The following is a 19,144-nucleotide window of genomic DNA, read 5'->3' as shown; positions in this document are numbered from 1 at the left end:
AACTAGGAGTAGGAAAGTTTTGTGGTTCAACCCAGCTTTCAATTTGGCCGTAAAAACAAATGTAGGTAGGGAATTCTTGAAATTAGTCTCTAGACATTTTCAACCTGACCATAAGTTTTATAGAATATTTAATAGAAGAACGCTTAAGATCAGCTATTATTACTGCAGAAACTTCGCCTTTTTCATTAGCCAACACAACAGTAGGATAATTGCTAATAACCATAGTGCCAATTCTCTTCTTAAAAATTGTAATTGCAATGATGGGTCCTGCTGTCCGTTGGAAGGAAAACGTCTGGAGAAAGGAATCGTTTATAGAGCCAAGGTGCAGATAGAAGGCTCACACGAATATAGAACTTATACAGGGGCTTCCGAAAATTCTTTTAAAACCCGATTCTATTCGCATAAAAATTCCTTCAGAGACCCCGAAAATAGGACGAGAACCAGCCTAGCGAAATATATCTGGGAATTAAAAGAAAAAGAAGTCCGATCTTTCAATGTGACATGGAGTATTTTGGATAGAGCTGCACCGTACAGGCACGGTGCACATAAAAGAACTATCAAGTGCGACTTATGCCTGTTGGAGAAATATTTCATTTTATTCCCAAACAATAACTCTTTAAATCAAAGAAGCGAACTCTTGAATTCTTGCAGGCATGCAGCTAAATTTAAGATGTCGGCTAGCAAATCACACTGTTGGATTTGTTTCTTATTATGCATGATTTATTTCTCATCGCAAAGTTATTATGTATATTTCGACATATTTCTTTAGGAAAACCTTCGAATGTTATATACAAATATTATTTTCTTGTTTAGGATTCTGCTTTTATTTTATTTTATTTCATTCTATTGTATTTTATAAGCCCATTTTAACCGTTTAATTTATAGATAATTCGATATAGGGTGTTCTATTTTGCATGTCTTTTATCTAAATTTTATTATCATGCACTCAGCAATTTTTTAAAAATAATGATGTTTGTATATATTTCAGGACCTAGACATGTTTTTATGTGAATATTTGTATTGTTAGCCTGCATATGTATTCGTATGTATGTGCCTATGTATATGTGTAAGTAAGCATGTATGTTTATACTTATGCACATACATACACGGATGTATATGTATGTATGTATTCACTTGAATTTGTGTGGTTGTGTATATACGTACTTATCTCTATATATTTATATATGTGTTCTTATATGTGTATTTACTGCTAATATACACTTTTATATACACATGTATACGTAATTTTATTTTGTGTAAGTTCGTTACGCATATTCAGACTTCTTGCTTTTTTCCTTTCTTTCGTTAAAGAAAAGTACTGTTTCTCCCCCTATTCGTTACTTGTATAGAGTCCTGTAATTGTACACCCCCTCCCCTTCTCTTACTTCTTTAGCTATCTGTTGCTTATAAGATCGTTACCTTTTCTTTTTCTATTTCTTTCCCCTCTCTGCGTTTTACTTCTCGTCTATATGTATACACCAAGTGATTTTTGCATGCGGGCAAGATTGTGTATACATATGTATATGTGTATTTGTGTGTATATTTACGTCTTGCATATATATATGTCTGCATATATATGTGGTCTGTGTATTTGTATGTATATATGTATATTGATGGTTTAGTATACGTATATACTGTTGTGAAATATTAAAATTTTTAATGTATTAATTGTATTAATCGAATTATATTTCATATATAATTAATGACAGTATGTATTTTGAATCCGCTCTTCGATTTAAGGTTATTCCTCGATTTTTATAATTTATAATTTATATTGAATTCATTTATTTTTGCTTATTTTGTTTATCGCATGCTTAAGACCGTTGAAAGGACCAATGAAACAAATCCATTTTTAAAGGTGTATCCTTTAACTAGTTTTGAACATATTGTTATTTCTGTTCTATTTTAACAAAACTGTCCGACGAACGGGAACGTGAAACTCTGAGTAACTGCATCTGAGAATATTTTATGTTAATGGTTTTTGTAAGTTAAGAGTGTTTGAAAACCAGCAGCAAATGTCCTCTCTATTTCATTTGTATTGAACTTTTTTTTTGATTTTAGATAAGTCTCACATAACTATTGAAGATGCTTGTTCGTCACACATACTCAGGGTTAACATTAACAGGTATAATGCATTTGGTCCTTGGGGGTTTTTGTTTTGCTTCTTCACTGGTTGCCTTCAATACAAAGCGTTGGTTTGGCAGACAACTACTCTATTCACCCTACTATGGAGTCAACACTGAAGAGCTGCCCTACATATCTGCCGTATTTGGATGTATTGCAAGCCTGTGGGTAAGTATTGACATTCTTTGTAACAGTTGCATATTGATCAAAGATATATTGATTTCCAAGTTTAGCACAAGGCTAGTTTAGGGGATGAGGTAAGTCAATTACTTAGCCCCAGTGCTCAACTGGTATCAAGGCGGCGAGCTGGCAGAAACGTTAGCACGCCGGGCGAAATGCTTAGCGGTATTTCGTCTGCGTTACGTTGTGAGTTCAAATTCCGCCGAGGTCGACTTTGCCTTTCATCCTTTCGGGGTCGATAAATTAAGTACCAGTTACGCACTGGGGTCGATGTAATCGACTTAATACCTATGTCTGTCCTTGTTTGTCCCCTCTGTGTTTAGCCCCTTGTGGGTAATAAAGAAATAGGTATCTATGTTATCAACCATGAAAGAATGAAAGACAAAGATGACCTCAGCAGAATCTGAACTCAGAATGTAAAGATGGACAAAAGGCCACTCAGTATTTTGCTGGGTATGCTAACAATTCTGCCAGCTGGCCACCTTACACTGATCAAAGTTATATTGCAATAAATATTTTCACTTCTTACTGTTAATATTCATGGCAAAATATTTAAGGACTATTAACCTGAGCCCTTTCAATTTTTTACTTTGTAAATTATGACATCACTTTTCAAACTATTTCATCAATTGTCATCAGGTGCCAAAATTGGGTGGATTTTTTTGTTTTGTTTTTGTGGGGGTCTTTTTAAAACCTGAACAAGAAATAAAGAGTTAATTTCTGATGGCAGAGATCAACTCTTTCAAATGTAATGTTTTATCTGTTTCATTCAAATATGATAAAAATGGTTCAAAAGTTTCAGAATTTTTCACAGAATAAAGAGTATTGGACATAAACAAGATACTCAGAATTGCCCAGGAGACAAAGTGGACAGTTGGTAGCCAATTTGTTGAATGCTGATAATTGTAATTCTGCATAAATTTAGTATTTCAAACAATGTATATAATATTTGTAACACAAGTCCATGATCATTTTTACCTCTTAAAATGTTACTTATATTTCATTAACTTACAATAAAAGGAATTAACAGAATGATTTATTACTTTATAAACTGGCCTTCACCTGTAATAAATATAGACTGCTCTACTTCTTAGAGTGAGCTTCTTCACCAGATATATGTTTTTCTAAAAAAAATTGTGTGTGTGTGTGTGTGTGTGTGTGTGTGTGTGTGTGTAATGTATGTATGTAATGTATGTATGTAATGTAATGTATGTAATGTAATGTATGTATATATGTAATGTATGTATGTAATGTATGTATGTAATGTATGTATGTAATGTATGTATGTATGTAATGTAATGTATGTATGTAATGTATGTATGTATGTATGTATGTAATGTATGTATGTATGTATGTATGTATGTATGTATGTATGTATGTATGTATGTATGTAATGTATGTGTGTAATGTATGTATGTATGTATGTATGTAATGTATGTATGTAATGTAATGTATGTAATGTAATGTATATATGTATGTATGTATGTATGTAATGTAATGTATGTAATGTATGTATGTAATGTAATGTATGTATGTATGTAATGTAATGTGTGTATGCAAGGTAATGTATGTATTGCAATGTATGTATGTAATGTATGTATGTATGTATGTAATGTATGTATATAATGTATGTAATGTATGTATGTAATGTATGTAATGTATGTATGCATGTAATGTATGTATGTATGTAATGTATGTGTGTATGTAATGTATGTATGTAATGTATGTATGTAATGTATGTAATGTAAAGTATGTATGTAATGTATGTATGTAATGTATGTATGTATGTATGTATGTAATGTATGTATGTATGTAATATACGTATGTAATGTATGTATGTATGTAATGTATGTATGTATGTAATGTATGTATGTAATGTAAGGTATGTAATGTAATGTATGTAATGTATGTATGTAATGTATGTATGTATGTATGTATGTAATGTAATGTATGTAATGTAATGTATGTATGTAATGTATTTATGTAATGTATGTATGTATGTAATGTATGTATAGAAATATAAACAGGTAATGTTTCTGGCCACTTTAACATGACTGTTCCATATGGAGCAACGTTATTACTATTTTTTAACCCCAGGAGAACACCTCCAGTTGGTAAATGACACAACCTGTGTCCACTATAGCAGGGCAGTAAACCCCAACCATCTAATGATTTGACAGGACCAGTAGACCAGCCTGGTTTCAGAGTATTTGCTCCTCCTCAGTACTGAACACCTGTCTGCTAATGGCAGCCATTCGCCCCAGCTCGCAATATATAAAAAAAGTAAGCGACATTCAGCTGCTGATCTTACAACATGCAAAGTAGCTAGTTCTTGCATCTCTATTAGAGATGTAAGTAGTAACTCTGCTAAAAAGTGATGTTTGTTGCCACTTCAACATGGCTATTTGGTATGGAACGACATCGTTAACCAGCTGAACCCTGAGGTTGAAAAATAATAGTAACGTCATTCTGTATGGAATAGACAATGCTGAAATGGCAACAAACATTTCTTTTCAAACTCAAAAATACACACACACAATGGGCTTCTTTCAGTTTCCATTTACCAAATATACTAACAAGGCTTTAGTTGGCCTGGGGCTTTGTTAGAAGAAATTTGTCCAAGGTGTCACACAGTGGGACTGAATCCACAACTTGGTTGTGAAACAAACTCTTAAAAAAAAACTATGCCAATTTTGATACAATTGAAGCATTCCTATTGATAAAAATTTTAATTCACTCTCTGTATTAGCTGTAATAGCTGTATTAGCTGTAATGCAGAAAAAATTTGTGTATCCTGAATATAATGATTTTAACTGGAAATGTTAGAAAATATTGATGAGCTGACTGAATGTGACTGTTTGTTCTCATGTGCAAAAATATTGCCATATACTAAAAGTATGCAAATTTAAATAGAGCATTTAGCATCCTAAGTCAACTCTGATTTAAAACATATGATTACCAGCCTTTTTTTTTATTTTAACTCAAAGAACAATACAAATCAAAATCAATAAGAGGACAATAGGAAAATCAACATTAATAAAATATAACGCATATTATCGATTCATGTTATGCCCCCACTTCCGTCAGTCAGGAGTTTTGTCTTGTGAGTTACATGGTTACTTCACCTGTGCTAGTGTCATGTAAAATGTACCCAGTACATTATGTGTGAAGAGCTCGCTGTTAAGAAGGGCATCTAGCTGTAGAAACCATACCAAAGCAGACATTGGAGCTTGGCACAGTCCTCTGGCTAATCAGATCCTGTCAAATTGTCCAACCCATGCCAGCATGGAAAACAGGCATTAATATGATGAATGTGATTTGAGTTATGTAGTGTGATGGAGGAAAAAGACAACAGAAAAAAGAAGCAAATGGGAGAAAGAAATACAAAGGGCCTTACCTATTGGGCTCAGCGGAATGAGCGGTCACTCTCAATAAACATGTCTTTTCTCGCTGCTGTCTCTGCTCGAACTGACCACACATGCTTCCTGTCCATGCATGCCCCTGTGGCTCTTCTGCCAGCCCCTGCAGTCTTCACTTCCCTTTTACCTCATCTACAATCCTCTCCACCAACACCACATAGCTCATCACAGCACATAACACCGCTAACACCACAAGTTATCGACAAGTGTAGGTAAACAAAAGAAGTGGTTATATTCTTGCTGAAGCTATGGGAACATGGGAGATAAGACTAAAAGATATTCTTTTGTATTTGTTTCTATTTCTAAACATACGTTTTTTTATAAACTTCATATTTGTTTGATTTTAATATGTTTTATATTATTATATGACATTTATATGATTTTAGGTTATGGTAGTTGGGATATTTGGAATGATTGTTGGTAAAAATTCAATCTCACCAATTCACTCTATGAAACTGGTAAATATTTCTACAATTATTAATCCTTTCTATTCAATGTTCAAAATATTTGAAGTTTAATTAAAGTGCGAAAGTTATTGAAATGGCTGTATAATTATATACATATTGACTATATCCACTTAAAGCTAGTAACACAGTAGAAATTTCTTATATTCATCTGGTCTTTCATTAGTAGACCTCATACTTGACAGAAACAATAAGCACTAATATGTTGCAAACAAATGAGGCATCTATCCATGGTTGGTTGATGTATTAAAAGTAGCTGTCACATCACAATCTATTACCTTTAAAAATGAAGGACACATTGGTTAAAATAGCCCTAGGTATACTGAAAACTATATGGTCATGCTGAATAGTGATGTTAGAGCACCTTTCATGATATATCTGTTAGATCATGGCTGACCTGAAGTTAGACAACTACTAATGCTTAATATAAATATCAAGTCATTAAGAATGAAATGTCCAATTTCGAACTAAAAGTTTATTTTACTTTATCTCAACAGAAAGCAATGTAGTTAATCAAAGTATACACCTAAATTATCAATACAATTTTGCCATTTTATCAATAGCTTATTTATGCCAGCAGTGAAGAATTCTGGAGAACAAGAGGTGGCACATATAAAGCACCATTTGAGCGTGGCCGTTGGCAGTACCACTTGACTGGCCCTCATGCCAGTGGCACATAAAAGCACCCACTACACTCTCGGAGTGGTTGGCATTAGGAAGGGCATCCAGCTGTAGAAACTCTGCCAGATTAGGTTGGACTGTGGTGCAGCCATCTGGTTCGCCAGACCGCAGTCAAATCATCCAACCCATGCTAGCATGGAAAGCGGACATTAAACAATGATGATGATGAAGAGGTGATGAAACCTCAAAAGGCTGTTTTTGCATCTTCTTCAGATTTGAAATTTTTTCCTTGCAAAAAGTTGTCTAATGCCTAGAAAATGTGATTGTCAGTTGGCGCAAAGTTAGGTGAATATGGTGGATGACAGAGTACTTCCAAGTTCAGTTCCTGTAACTTGAGAAGCGTTCTTTGAGCAGCATGTGGTCATGCATTATCTTGCAAGAGAATTGGCTTGTCTCTGTTGATCAATCTCAGTAGTTTAATTGTGAATTCACTCATCATTTCCTCCAGTTGGTTGATGTATACATCTACTGTAATTGACTTACCAGGTCTCATGAAGCTGTAGTGGATGGCACCAGTGCTGGACACCAAACAATAATTAGCTTTTTTGGTAAATATTCTTTTTTTGATTGTGTTTTGGTACTTCATCTCTAGCCAACCACCATGCAGAACGCTTGCTATTTTTAAAAAGAATTCATTTTTTATCATGCATAACAATACAATGCAAAAATGGTTCACTTTTATGTCGTGACAGCAAAGAGCAGCAAGTTTTAAGATGATGTGTCATTTGATGCTTGTTCAGTTCGTGTGGTACCTACTTGTCCAGCTTCTTTACCTCCCTGATTTGTTTCAGATAGTCCAATACAGTTGGAATTGAAACATAAAACCTTGCTACTAACTCACATGTAGTGTGAGATTTATCCACTTGTACTACAGTTTGCAACTTATCATTATCCACCTTGGTCTCAGGTCTACCACAGGGCTGATTTTCAAGAGTAAAGTCACCCAACAGGAACTTCTCAAACCATCAATGTACAATGCACTTATTCGCCACATCTTCACTAAACACCTCATTGATGTTTCGAACTGTCTGGGATGCATTGGTTCCACGACGGGACTCATATTCATAAACAACATGAATTTTTTATCTATCCATGGGCTCACAAAAACTGATTTATATATATATATATATATATATATATATATATATACACATACAATTGTCCATTTTGTGGGTATTTATGTTTGAATACTTTACATAAACACACATCTGTCTCTCTTTCTCTCTTTCTCTCTGTATACACATCCACCCAGAGAAAGAGAGAAAGAGAGACAGATGTGTGTTTATGTAAAGTATTCAAACATAAATACCCACAAAATGGACAATTGTATGAACTGACAAAATTAGTCAACACTCCCTGCACAATCTCATATACACACAACCATACATGCACACAGTCACATACAAATATCTATGTCTGTATGCACACACATACACACACACACACACAAACACACACATACACACACACATGCATATTTATATACATATGCACATAAATATGTTGAAAACAAAAAACTAAAACTCTTTAATATTTCGTTTCAGAAAATTACCTATATGATCCTTTCCATTTTGTCAGCATCTGTCTTTGCACACACTGGAATTGGTGCTTTTGCTAGCCATGCATTATGGCTTGTAAGTGTATTTTTAACCAACTGTTTTCTGAGCTATATACTTAAATTCAAGAACTATAATAAATTGTCTTCTTTGAATTATTGTACACCAATTAATTGCAGTTCTGCTATCCATTCTGTGGGTAGATAAGTTCATCTGTAAGTGACTAGGAAGAAGGAGAGTAAAAGAATAAAAGATTTTTCCTCTCTGTGTTATCAATTAGAGAAAGTGAAAGTTGTGTAGTCCTGCAGTGACAAGCCGGGTATTTTTAATCTGTACATTAATTTTTCATCATAATTATAAATTTACTATCATGTTGATAGTTGTGAGTACTGAAAGTTCTAAGTGAATTGATTCAAGAACTTGGTTCTAATTCCTTGTAGAAATCATTACACATGTTTGTACTCTCTTCAAAAAAGGGCATGATTCCCCCAACTTTTAACATCTTCCTTGTAATGGAAGGATTTTATACCAATATTGAACTTTTGACCACCTCTCACTCTTCTCTCAAAAAATTTTGATGGGAAGCATTTGTAGATTGTTAAACCCATTTTTTTTTTTTTCTTTCATTTAATTAATTTTTTGTTATGGTTTTGTTTGTCTTCAGGGCCTTGTATTTGTGTTCAGACTGTGCATATCACCTGTTGCTAACCAGTGACTAAATAATTCAAAATTCTGTTTTACAAAATAAAAACTAAATTACAAAACTCATCAAACACCAATTAGCATTAACATTAACTAACATAAAAGACAATGTGGGTACTTTAAAAATTAATTTTAGATATTTGGAATTATGGTGTTATTGTTTGGCTGAAATAGTCAGAATAGATAATCATTTGATGTTGCAGAACAGTAATATAATCATTAATAATTGGATATTATTACTTCATTTTTTCAATAGTTTCTCTAATAGAAATCCTACAGTTAGAATTATGTGTGTGCATTTTATAAACTTCTCTGTAATAATTTCTATAAAACTTTACTTTCCTGAAATTTTCTCTGAGAAACACTGTAATATTTATATGAATTTATATACAAGTTGCTGGATGTAGAAATGGTAAAATGTCTTACAGAACAGGTAGTGATATTTGGTTATGTTCCTTTAGGTTTTGAGTTCAAATCCTTCCTTAGATCAACAACTTTGTTTTTCATCCATCTGAGGCTGATGGAATTAGAACCAGTGAAAGTACTTTAAGTTGACAGGTTGATATAATCGGCTATATCCTTGAAGGTGGTACTCCAGCATGACCACACTGAAATTACTGAAACTAGTAAAACAATAAAAGACTACATTTAAACCATTTTGACATAATGGTTTTAAGAGCAAAATATCAATTTTGCAAGATTAATTCCCATACCACTAGAAAAGCATGGAAAATAACTTTCTTTGTAACAAGATAATCATATCAGTCACTTTCTTTCTCATTCAACTATTCTTTTTCTTCTTTTTCAGCGTTATCATAATCCAACAAGACTCTATATTTTGTTTAGTCTTGCAGCATTTGCTATGGTTGTGGAATTCGTTTTGTCAATTGTCTCTTCATCCTTGTTGTGCTGCTGTTCAATAAATGAGGTTAGTTCGATTTTATTCTTTACTTGATAATTATTTCTTGTATTGCAAATGTCACACCATTTATGTTATCTTAGATTTGGAGCAACCATATATGACATTGGTCATGTTTAGACTGCAAGAGATTGAATCATGTTATTTGGAGTTACTTCAGCTTATAATCCACAAAATTTTCTTTTCAAAAGGAAAATAGTAGAAACAGAAATATATAAGAAATGTGAAGTATATGATATAGTAGGAAAATTATAGACAAAGGTAGTGCTTGTGGTCAAGTACCAGGACAAAATGTGTCCCAAGCAGTAACATTCTAGCAAAGAGAAGAAAGTATTCTAGGACAGAGAACATGAGAATTGTTGCACATAATCTAGAAGGTTGATAGATTTTAAAGGAGTCCATCAAAATGCCTTGTGTTTTGTTTCAGAATGCATTAAGGATTGATTAAGAGAGTATTCTTTATACAGTAAATCAGAGCAAAACACACAGATTCAGTATATGCCACAAAACAAATGCAAAATCATTGACAATTGTTTAGCTAAGGAGCTATGAGTGTACTGTCAACATCAGTTCTTTTTACCACCATCAGCATCAACACCTCTTAACAGTCAACACCAACATTGTACTGTCAAAATCAACACCTCTTACCATCATCAACACAACACCTATTAATACCATCAACACAACACCTCCTATCATCATCAACACTTCTTATCACTGTCAACACCTCTTTTCACCGTCAACACCTCTTTTCACTGTCAACACCTCTTATCACTATCAACACCTCTTATCACCGTCAACACCTCTTTTCACCGTCAATACCTCTTTTCACCGTCAACACCTCTTTTCACCGTCAACACCTCTTATCACTATCAACACTTCTTATCACCGTCAACACCTCTTTTCACCGTCAATACCTCTTTTCACCGTCAACACCTCTTTTCACCGTCAACACCTCTTATCACTATCAATACCTCTTATCACTGTCAACACCTCTTTTCACTGTCAACACCTCTTTTCACTGTCAATACCTCTTTTCACTGTCAACACCTCTTATCACTATCAACACCTCTTATCACCGTCAACACCTCTTTTCACTGTCAACACCTCTTTTCACCATCAACACCTCTTTTCACTGTCAACATCTCTTATCACTATCAACACCTCTTATCAGCGTCAACACCTCTTTTCACTGTCAACACCTCTTTTCACTGTCAACACCTCTTTTCACCGTCAACACCTCTTTTAACTGTCAACACCTCTTTTCACCGTCAACACTGCTTTTCACTGTCAACACCTCTTAACACTGTCAACGTCAACACATTTTAGCATAGTCAATACCAACATTTTCCTATATAGTCAACACCAACACCTCATGGCATAGTCAATAACAACACTTCTGAATACAGTCAACACCAAGATCTTTAATATCATCAATACCAACATCTCTTAACAGTATAAACACCAATTCCTCTTAAGACCATCAACACCAACACCTCCTAAGACCATCAACACTTCTTAACACCATCATCAAAACACCTCTTAAGACCAACAACACCAGCACCTTTTACCATTGTCAACAGTAACACCTCTCAAGCTTATGTAAGCATGACCTCCAAATTTTTAAAATCATTACGTTATTTACATACTTATTTAGGCATGCCAGTACATCAAACAAGTTTCATTAGCTTGCTACCTACAATGTTTATAAAAAGAAATTTATAACATAGAACCTCCAATAGAAAGCCTTATCCAGAGAGAGAGACGTTACACTGGAAAACTGCAAACCGCACAAACTTTATATGAATATATGGTTGAAAATCTTATTCACCAAAAATAACCTCCTGGGAAAAATTACTGAAAGTACTCCTTCTTTTGATCATATAAACACGTCAATCTTTTCAATGCCATCAAACTGATAGCACTTCTATAATTTTTCATTCCTTAATTTTATTCCTTAATCTATCTGAAGCTTTGTTTACATTTTTCATTTCCATTCATCTTTTTGTAGTCTCCATTCATCTTTTTGTAGTCAACTGTAGTATATTGATTTAATGGTTTAACCATGAACCATTTACTAAGTTACTACTGACAATCCACTGTTGTTGTGTATATTAGTTAATTATTTCCTATTACTGCTCATACATACAGATATACACTTTTCTATTTGTATGTATTAGTAATTTTCTGCATGGTGAGTGAGTACATATATTTGTTTGTATATATAAATCTCTCTCTCTCTCTCTCTCTCTCTCTATATATATATATATATATATATATATACATATATATATGCATGTATGCATATATGTATGTATGTGTATATGTATGTAGGTATATATGTATGTATGTATGTATGTATATATATTTATATATATATGTATGTATGTATATATATATGTATGTATGTATATATATATATTTGTATGTATGTATATATATGTATGTATGTAGTATGTATGTATGTATATATGTATGTATATATATGTATGTATATATACACACACACACACACACACACACCATATATATATATATATATATATATATATATATATATATTATTAGAAAAAAAACACCTTTTATCAATTCAAAATGAATAATTAAATTTCACCATGTAGAAAATTACATATAAAAGTGTACATGAATTTTTGTGCGTGTATGTGTTTCCAAGCATAACTGTGTGGTAGCCAAACAGGCACAAAGAAAGAGACTGCACTTAGATTTGAAAACATGGTCACATATATTATTTATACACATATTATATGTTCCTTTTGTATATTTATGTGTGTGCATGCATATGTGTACTTATCATTTACTTGTATATAAATGTACATATGTATTCTCATTAATGTATGATTGCGTATACTAGCAGAAAGATCAAACTGTAAGCAGTTAGCTGCTGGTCACTGAATATTTACACATTTGATTCTGAATTTGCATAAATTCTCTGAATGTGTTACATCTAACTTTCCTTTGTATCTTCTATTTGTCTAATAGTATTCACTTACTCAGTAAATATTCCTTTCATTATCTTATTGCAGTCTTAATCTCTCTATTTTAAACAAACTCAAAGGTAGTCAGTCCTCTATGCGATGGTTTATTATGCTGTAAATAGCAGGAATAACATAGGTGCAGGAGTGGCTGTGATATAAGTAGCTTGCTAACCAACCACATGGTTCCAGGTTCAGTCCCACTGTATGGCATCTTGGGCAAGTGTCTTCTGCTATAGCCCCGGGCCGACCAATGCCTTGTGAGTGGATTTGGTAGACGGAAACTGAAAGAAGCCTGTCGTATATATATATATATGTATGTGTGTGTTTGTGTGTCTGTGTTTGTCCCCCTAGCATTGCTTGACAGCCGATGCTGGTGTGTTTACTTCCCCGTCACTTAGTGGTTCGGCAAAAGATACCGATAGAATAAGTACTGGGCTTACAAAGAATAAGTCCCGGGGTCGATTTGCTCGACTAAAGGCGGTGCTCCAGCATGGCCACAGTCAAATGACTGAAACAAGTAAAAGAGTAAAAGAGGTGTATTCTAAGGCCTAAAAAATACTAAACAATCATACCAGTAAATTCACCTCTGATTTTTTTTTTTTTTCAAATTATGCTAGTGTAGTGATTTTAGATCCCACCCTGCTACCCATTCAGCCTACCTCCTGGTAATTTGAAATTGCATTCAGATTCAGGAAGAGCTAAGATTACCCTTGAGTTCCTGAGAGTGATTTGAAATAATGCCAGATTATTCCCTGAAATCTTTCTCCAGATGTTTGTCGTATTTGTGGCAAATAAAGTTTGTTTTCTTTGTGTGTGTAAATCATAAAGAAAAAGTTTTGAGTATTCACTTTGTATGTGTAAATCATAAAGAAAAAGTTTTGAGTATTCACTTTGTTGGTTAAAGTTGAATAAGCCACATTTAAAATGTGTGAATATATTTATTTAATAATTGTATATTAATACATTTTGTTTTGTATAATATATATTTCGATTGCTAGTTTGTTATTAAAATGCTTATATCAAAAAAAAAAAAAACTTGCGGAAACAGAATCTCTGATGTTCAAAGTGTTATTTAAAGATAAAAATGCTTGCAGATGTACTGGGAAAAAATCACATTAAAAAATCTTATTGTTGGTTGTAACACCTGCGATTATATAACATTTCTTTTCTGTTGGCATATATATTTGTACATTTTAGTTTTGATAACTTATATAAGCACACAACTACAGGTAGTACACAGAGGAGAAATGACTTTTTTTCTCCCCCATTAATCATATATGAACTCCAGTAACATGAACAGTGGAGGGTTTAGTAAATGCTACAAAAACAAAATAGTGAATACATAAAACTACTACAACCAAAAGACCTTAAACTAAGACCTATTATAGCTGGTTCAGCTTGTCCTACACATCATCTGAGCAACCTCACTGATATTATCCTAAAACCACTATGTAGTCACATGCCCAGTTTCAATTGGGATTGATTTCCTGTCACATCTTCCCAAAACAACAGAATCTGATTCACTGTTAGTTTGTTTTGATGTAACAAACTTATATACGAACATTCCACATGATTTGGGAAGTACTGCCATAAAATATTGGGTCAAGAAACATAGAGAAGTGATCCCCAGTAGATTTACTGTAACATTCATACTAGACGTAGTCAGCCTAATCCTTGAAAACACTCTATTCCTTTTCAACGGAAAAAAACTACCTCCAAATTTGAGGCACAGCTATGGGAATGTGATTTGCTCCAGTTTTTCATGAACATAGTATTGGGGTACTTGGAACAAAACATATATCAAAATTTGAAGAAAACTATGGCATGACCTTTAGAAGGCATATAGAGGACACATAGAAAAGATACCTCAATGATAGTTTCCTAATTTGGACCAAATCCCTAGAAAATCTGTAACAATTTAGCACCCTCCTCAACAATCTACACCACTAGTCTCAAATTCAGAAGAGGAATGAGCAACACACAATTACCATTTCTTGACATAATGGTAATTAAAAACAACACCACATTCACAACTGATATTCATTACAAAAGTACAGAGATACACACCAGTACCTAAGTTTCAAATCATGCCACCCAACATACACAAAATGCAACATTCCGTACTGTCTAGCCAGAAAAACTTGTATTATAGTAGATGATCTAAATACCAGGAACATATGACTTGTAGAACTCAAAGGATTTCTGCTCAAGCAAAAACACTCTTTCCTACTTATAGAAAATAGCATACAATGAGCAAAAGTGATACCTATAGAACAACTTAGGGCAACATGAGAAAGACGAACTCATCAACAGAACACAATACCATTTCTAGTAACACACAATCCACATCACCAAAACATATTTAACATCATCAAAACAAATTTGCCAATCATGAAACAAAGGGAATAATTAAAAAGCATAATAACTAATCAAACACTTATCTTAAGCAAAAGGCAACCACATAGCCTAAAGAAACTATTAAGAAAGGCAAAGTTCAACAAACGGGATAAAACATTCACAGTATCCAAGTGTAATACATGCATTCTGGTAGATCCATTAGAACAAAAAAATTGGCAGATTTTCACAAATGCTAGATATTAACTGCAAAAGAAGAAATTTGATCTAGTGTGTTAAATGCCCCTAATTACGAGGGACTATACATAGGCGAAACAGGGAGTGCATTATCAGAACACTTATGAGTTCACAGTCAGCAAATCCAGAATGCTAATGTTTGCTAAATTCCATTGAAACATGTGGTCAGAAAATGTTTCTAATTTTTCCTTTTCACAAACTACATGACACAGGTGAGGTTGGAAGAAAGGCAAAAGAAAAAAACGTTTTATTAAAATGTTATAACCTGTTCTGAAAGAAAATAACATCAATAATATAACAACCAGTTAATGATGTGGATTAAAAAATATCTTTAACATATGAATATAAACAAATTATAGAAGACTCCCACTGACTGAAATAAAAACGATCAAAACCAACTAAGTTTACTCACTCATAAAACCATTACATGTAAACTGCATGCCAATTAGTTAAAATAGAGGGATCTATCCCAGCAATATTGATGTGCCTGATAGACCATGATGTTTAAGATGCATGCTGATTGGTCAAAACTATTCATTAAAAAAATGCAGCTTGTCAGAACCTTCTAAAAGGTATAAAAAAGAAGTCAGTCATTTTACTACAGTTATCAACTGTCAGTCAATACATTTTGAAATCTGATGATTACTACTAACGTATGAAAGCACTAATTGAACTTATGAACATTACTAAATATTATATTTTTAAGGTTTAACACGCTTCAACATAGTAAAATTTGTTCATATACAATAATAAAAAAACGCGAAAACCAGACCATTTTGTAACTTTATTCAACTGATATATCATTCTATACATATTTACACAAATTCGTATATGTGTGTGTGTGTATATATGTGTATATATATATATGTGTGTGTGTGTGTGTGTGTGTGTGTGTGTGTGTGTGTGTGTGTTAAAATACAAAATGGGACTGCGTTCTTGTCCCATTTTGTATTTTATACATATGTATTTTATACATATGTATTTTATACATATATATATAGTGGCATACATACACTTTGTTCTCTCTCTCATTCTCTCTCTCTCTCTATATATATATATATATATTCATATGCACTCACTATAATAATTGATGGAAATGGTCGTTTAAAGTATTTTGTTTTAAATGATACTTCTTTAAAATATTTTGGTTTTAAGGAAATTTTATCTTTTAAAATCTACTTTGGCTTCTGCAGGGAACAAGTGTTTGGGTATCAACAAACCAGACAGCTGAATTTATAAACCCAGCATCTGATATGAATGTTGCACCAGCCATTGGATATCCTCCAAATGTTGTACCGGCATATGAGCCTGTACAAGAAAAACATGGATTTGAAATGAAATGCCCATAAATTGTGAAAATGAGAAATAGTTCGGAAATATGCATATGTTAATTTTGTGTTTTGATTAATAAATTTGATTCAATAACAGTAACTAAAATTTTCTACATTAACCCATTCATTTCTTGTTTTACAGTCATATCTATATAGCACATAGATATACTAACAAACATCTATATTCAACTGTTAAAGCAGTGGTTCTCAACAAGAGTTCATATGGCCCCTTGTGGGGATCATATCAGATTTTGTTGTTAAAATTTATGAAGAATAGTTCTACAATAAACAAAACATTTTAACAATTTTTAAAAAATTTCCTACTAATATTCAGTTATATAAATATTACAGTATTTTTTAAACATTGAATAGCTGGGAGGGTCTATCCAAGTAAAATAGGAATTTAAAAAATCCATAGGCAAAATACGTGTTGAGAATCACTGTTAAAGTAAACAGCCCTTGCCAATTTGTACTATTTTTATTGAAGCTATCCCTATTCAAATATCCATCTGAGCTATTTTACTGTTTAAAGTTCATGTAAGGAATTTTAAAATTCCCATTAATTTAGTGTACATATTTACACTACATATTTTTGATTACTTTTTATTTTTCTAGAATAAAATATCTTTCATTAACTGCCATTTGTATTTACTTTTGTCTTTTAAACTAACTGTTTTGTTCTCCATTCTGTAATGTTCAACTATAATTCTTTTAAATGTTTGTACCAACTGTCCCTAAATCTTACTATAATGGACGTTATATCTGTCTGTCTGTCTGTTCCCTCTTTACGATCAAACAGCTGGATTAATGGTGACAATCTTTTTCAGGATTACAAAGGAAGTGATCAGGAAGGGTTTTAGCAAAAAAAAAAAAAATGTGTAAAAGTATGATTATTTAGTAGATATTGAGTTTTGTATTAATAAATTACCTTTGATTTTTTGTTGTTGTTAAAATTTCGGCAACAAGGATTAACTCTGGATTCTTCATCCCCTCCCCACCCCGTATAGTTCGTGAATTTAGAGGGTTTAGATTTGCGATACTATCCCTTTATTTCCCATCATAGATGGGCAAATTTACTAGCTTACTATAATGGGCATTATGTCCATCTCTTTGTCTGTTCCCTCTTCATGCCAAGGAAAATAGCCTCTTCATTTTCCTAGCCAAGGCAAATAACCCATTCATTTTCCTTTAATTACCCTAGACACTACCAAGCTCAAAGTTAATAGCCAAGGGATGCAAACTGACAACAGGTGGATCGTGCCCTACAACCCATTGCTGTCTAAAACATTGCAGGCCCATGTTAAGGTTCAGTCATGCAACTCTATAAAAAGTATTAAGTATGTATGTTTTTGGAATTAGGCAGGCAGATGAAATTCAGCAATATAATTTGGGCAGGTATATTTTCTCTAACGAGGGCTTTGAAATCCATGAGCGGCATCCAACAGTGGTGAATCTATCTGTAAATCTTGAAAATGGTCAGCATGTATATTGCACAGAAGACAATGCTCAAAATGTAATTCTGAATCCATCAGAAACCATTTTGACAGCTTTCTTCAAATTATGCCAATGTTATTTGTTTGCTCGAACACTGTTGTATGTTGAGGTCCCCGTGTACTTTACCTGGCAATACAATAGATGGAACAGACACATGGAGCATGCATTGTTGTCTTCAGAAGTGGGGCTATTGGGCGGGTGTACACTATGCACCCTAATCAGCAGGAATGTTTCTTTCTGCATCTGCTGGTGCACACTGTCAAACCATCGAAGACACAATGGGGAAGTCTGAATGGCCTGCAGAGAAACCTGCATCAAACATGGACTACTGGAGGGCGATGCTCACTGGTACCAGACATAGGAGGAAGCAGCAGTCAGCAGAGCACCAAGTCAACTGCACCAGCTATGTTCTATCATGTTGATGACATGTGGTTTGGGCGACCCACAAAACCAGCACGGCAGAGGACATCCTACAAAGGATTCAATGGCAAACCTCAGCAGAAATTGCCACATTCAATAACGCCATTTACAATGGGGCATTACTTGATCTGGACACCCAAGTGCAAGCTGTGGGAGGTCAAGGCATTACCACATTTGGTCTGCCTCAACCGAAGCAGACAGCAAACAATCTCAAAATTGAGTACCTGCTATGACATTGAGGAAATGACAGCGTATATAGCTGATAA

At 33.5% G+C, this 19,144-nt stretch overlaps 1 protein-coding gene across 2 annotated transcripts in view; it reads left to right on the top strand.

Annotated features, from left to right (window-relative positions):
• Positions 1 to 17,605, top strand: part of LOC115217098 — a 29,448-nt gene extending 11,843 nt beyond the window's left edge. The window contains exons 2-7 of one of the 2 annotated variants that reach the window (XM_036507729.1): positions 2,062 to 2,292; positions 6,110 to 6,181; positions 8,413 to 8,502; positions 9,935 to 10,054; positions 15,296 to 15,300; positions 16,835 to 17,605. In XM_036507729.1, the coding sequence (XP_036363622.1) occupies positions 2,086 to 2,292; positions 6,110 to 6,181; positions 8,413 to 8,502; positions 9,935 to 10,054; positions 15,296 to 15,300; positions 16,835 to 16,982 (642 nt within the window). In that variant the 5' untranslated portion in view covers positions 2,062 to 2,085 and the 3' untranslated portion in view covers positions 16,983 to 17,605. Of the gene's footprint in view, positions 1 to 2,061; positions 2,293 to 6,109; positions 6,182 to 8,412; positions 8,503 to 9,934; positions 10,055 to 15,295; positions 15,301 to 16,826 lie in introns of both variants that reach the window. The other variant, XM_029786695.2, reaches the window with a different exon arrangement.
• The last annotated feature ends 1,539 nt before the right edge of the window (positions 17,606 to 19,144 follow it).

The sequence above is a fragment of the Octopus sinensis genome, linkage group LG11 (assembly GCF_006345805.1).
Source record: "Octopus sinensis linkage group LG11, ASM634580v1, whole genome shotgun sequence".
Taxonomy (NCBI): Eukaryota; Metazoa; Mollusca; class Cephalopoda; order Octopoda; family Octopodidae; genus Octopus; species Octopus sinensis.
This window is presented reverse-complemented; position numbering and strand designations above follow the sequence as displayed.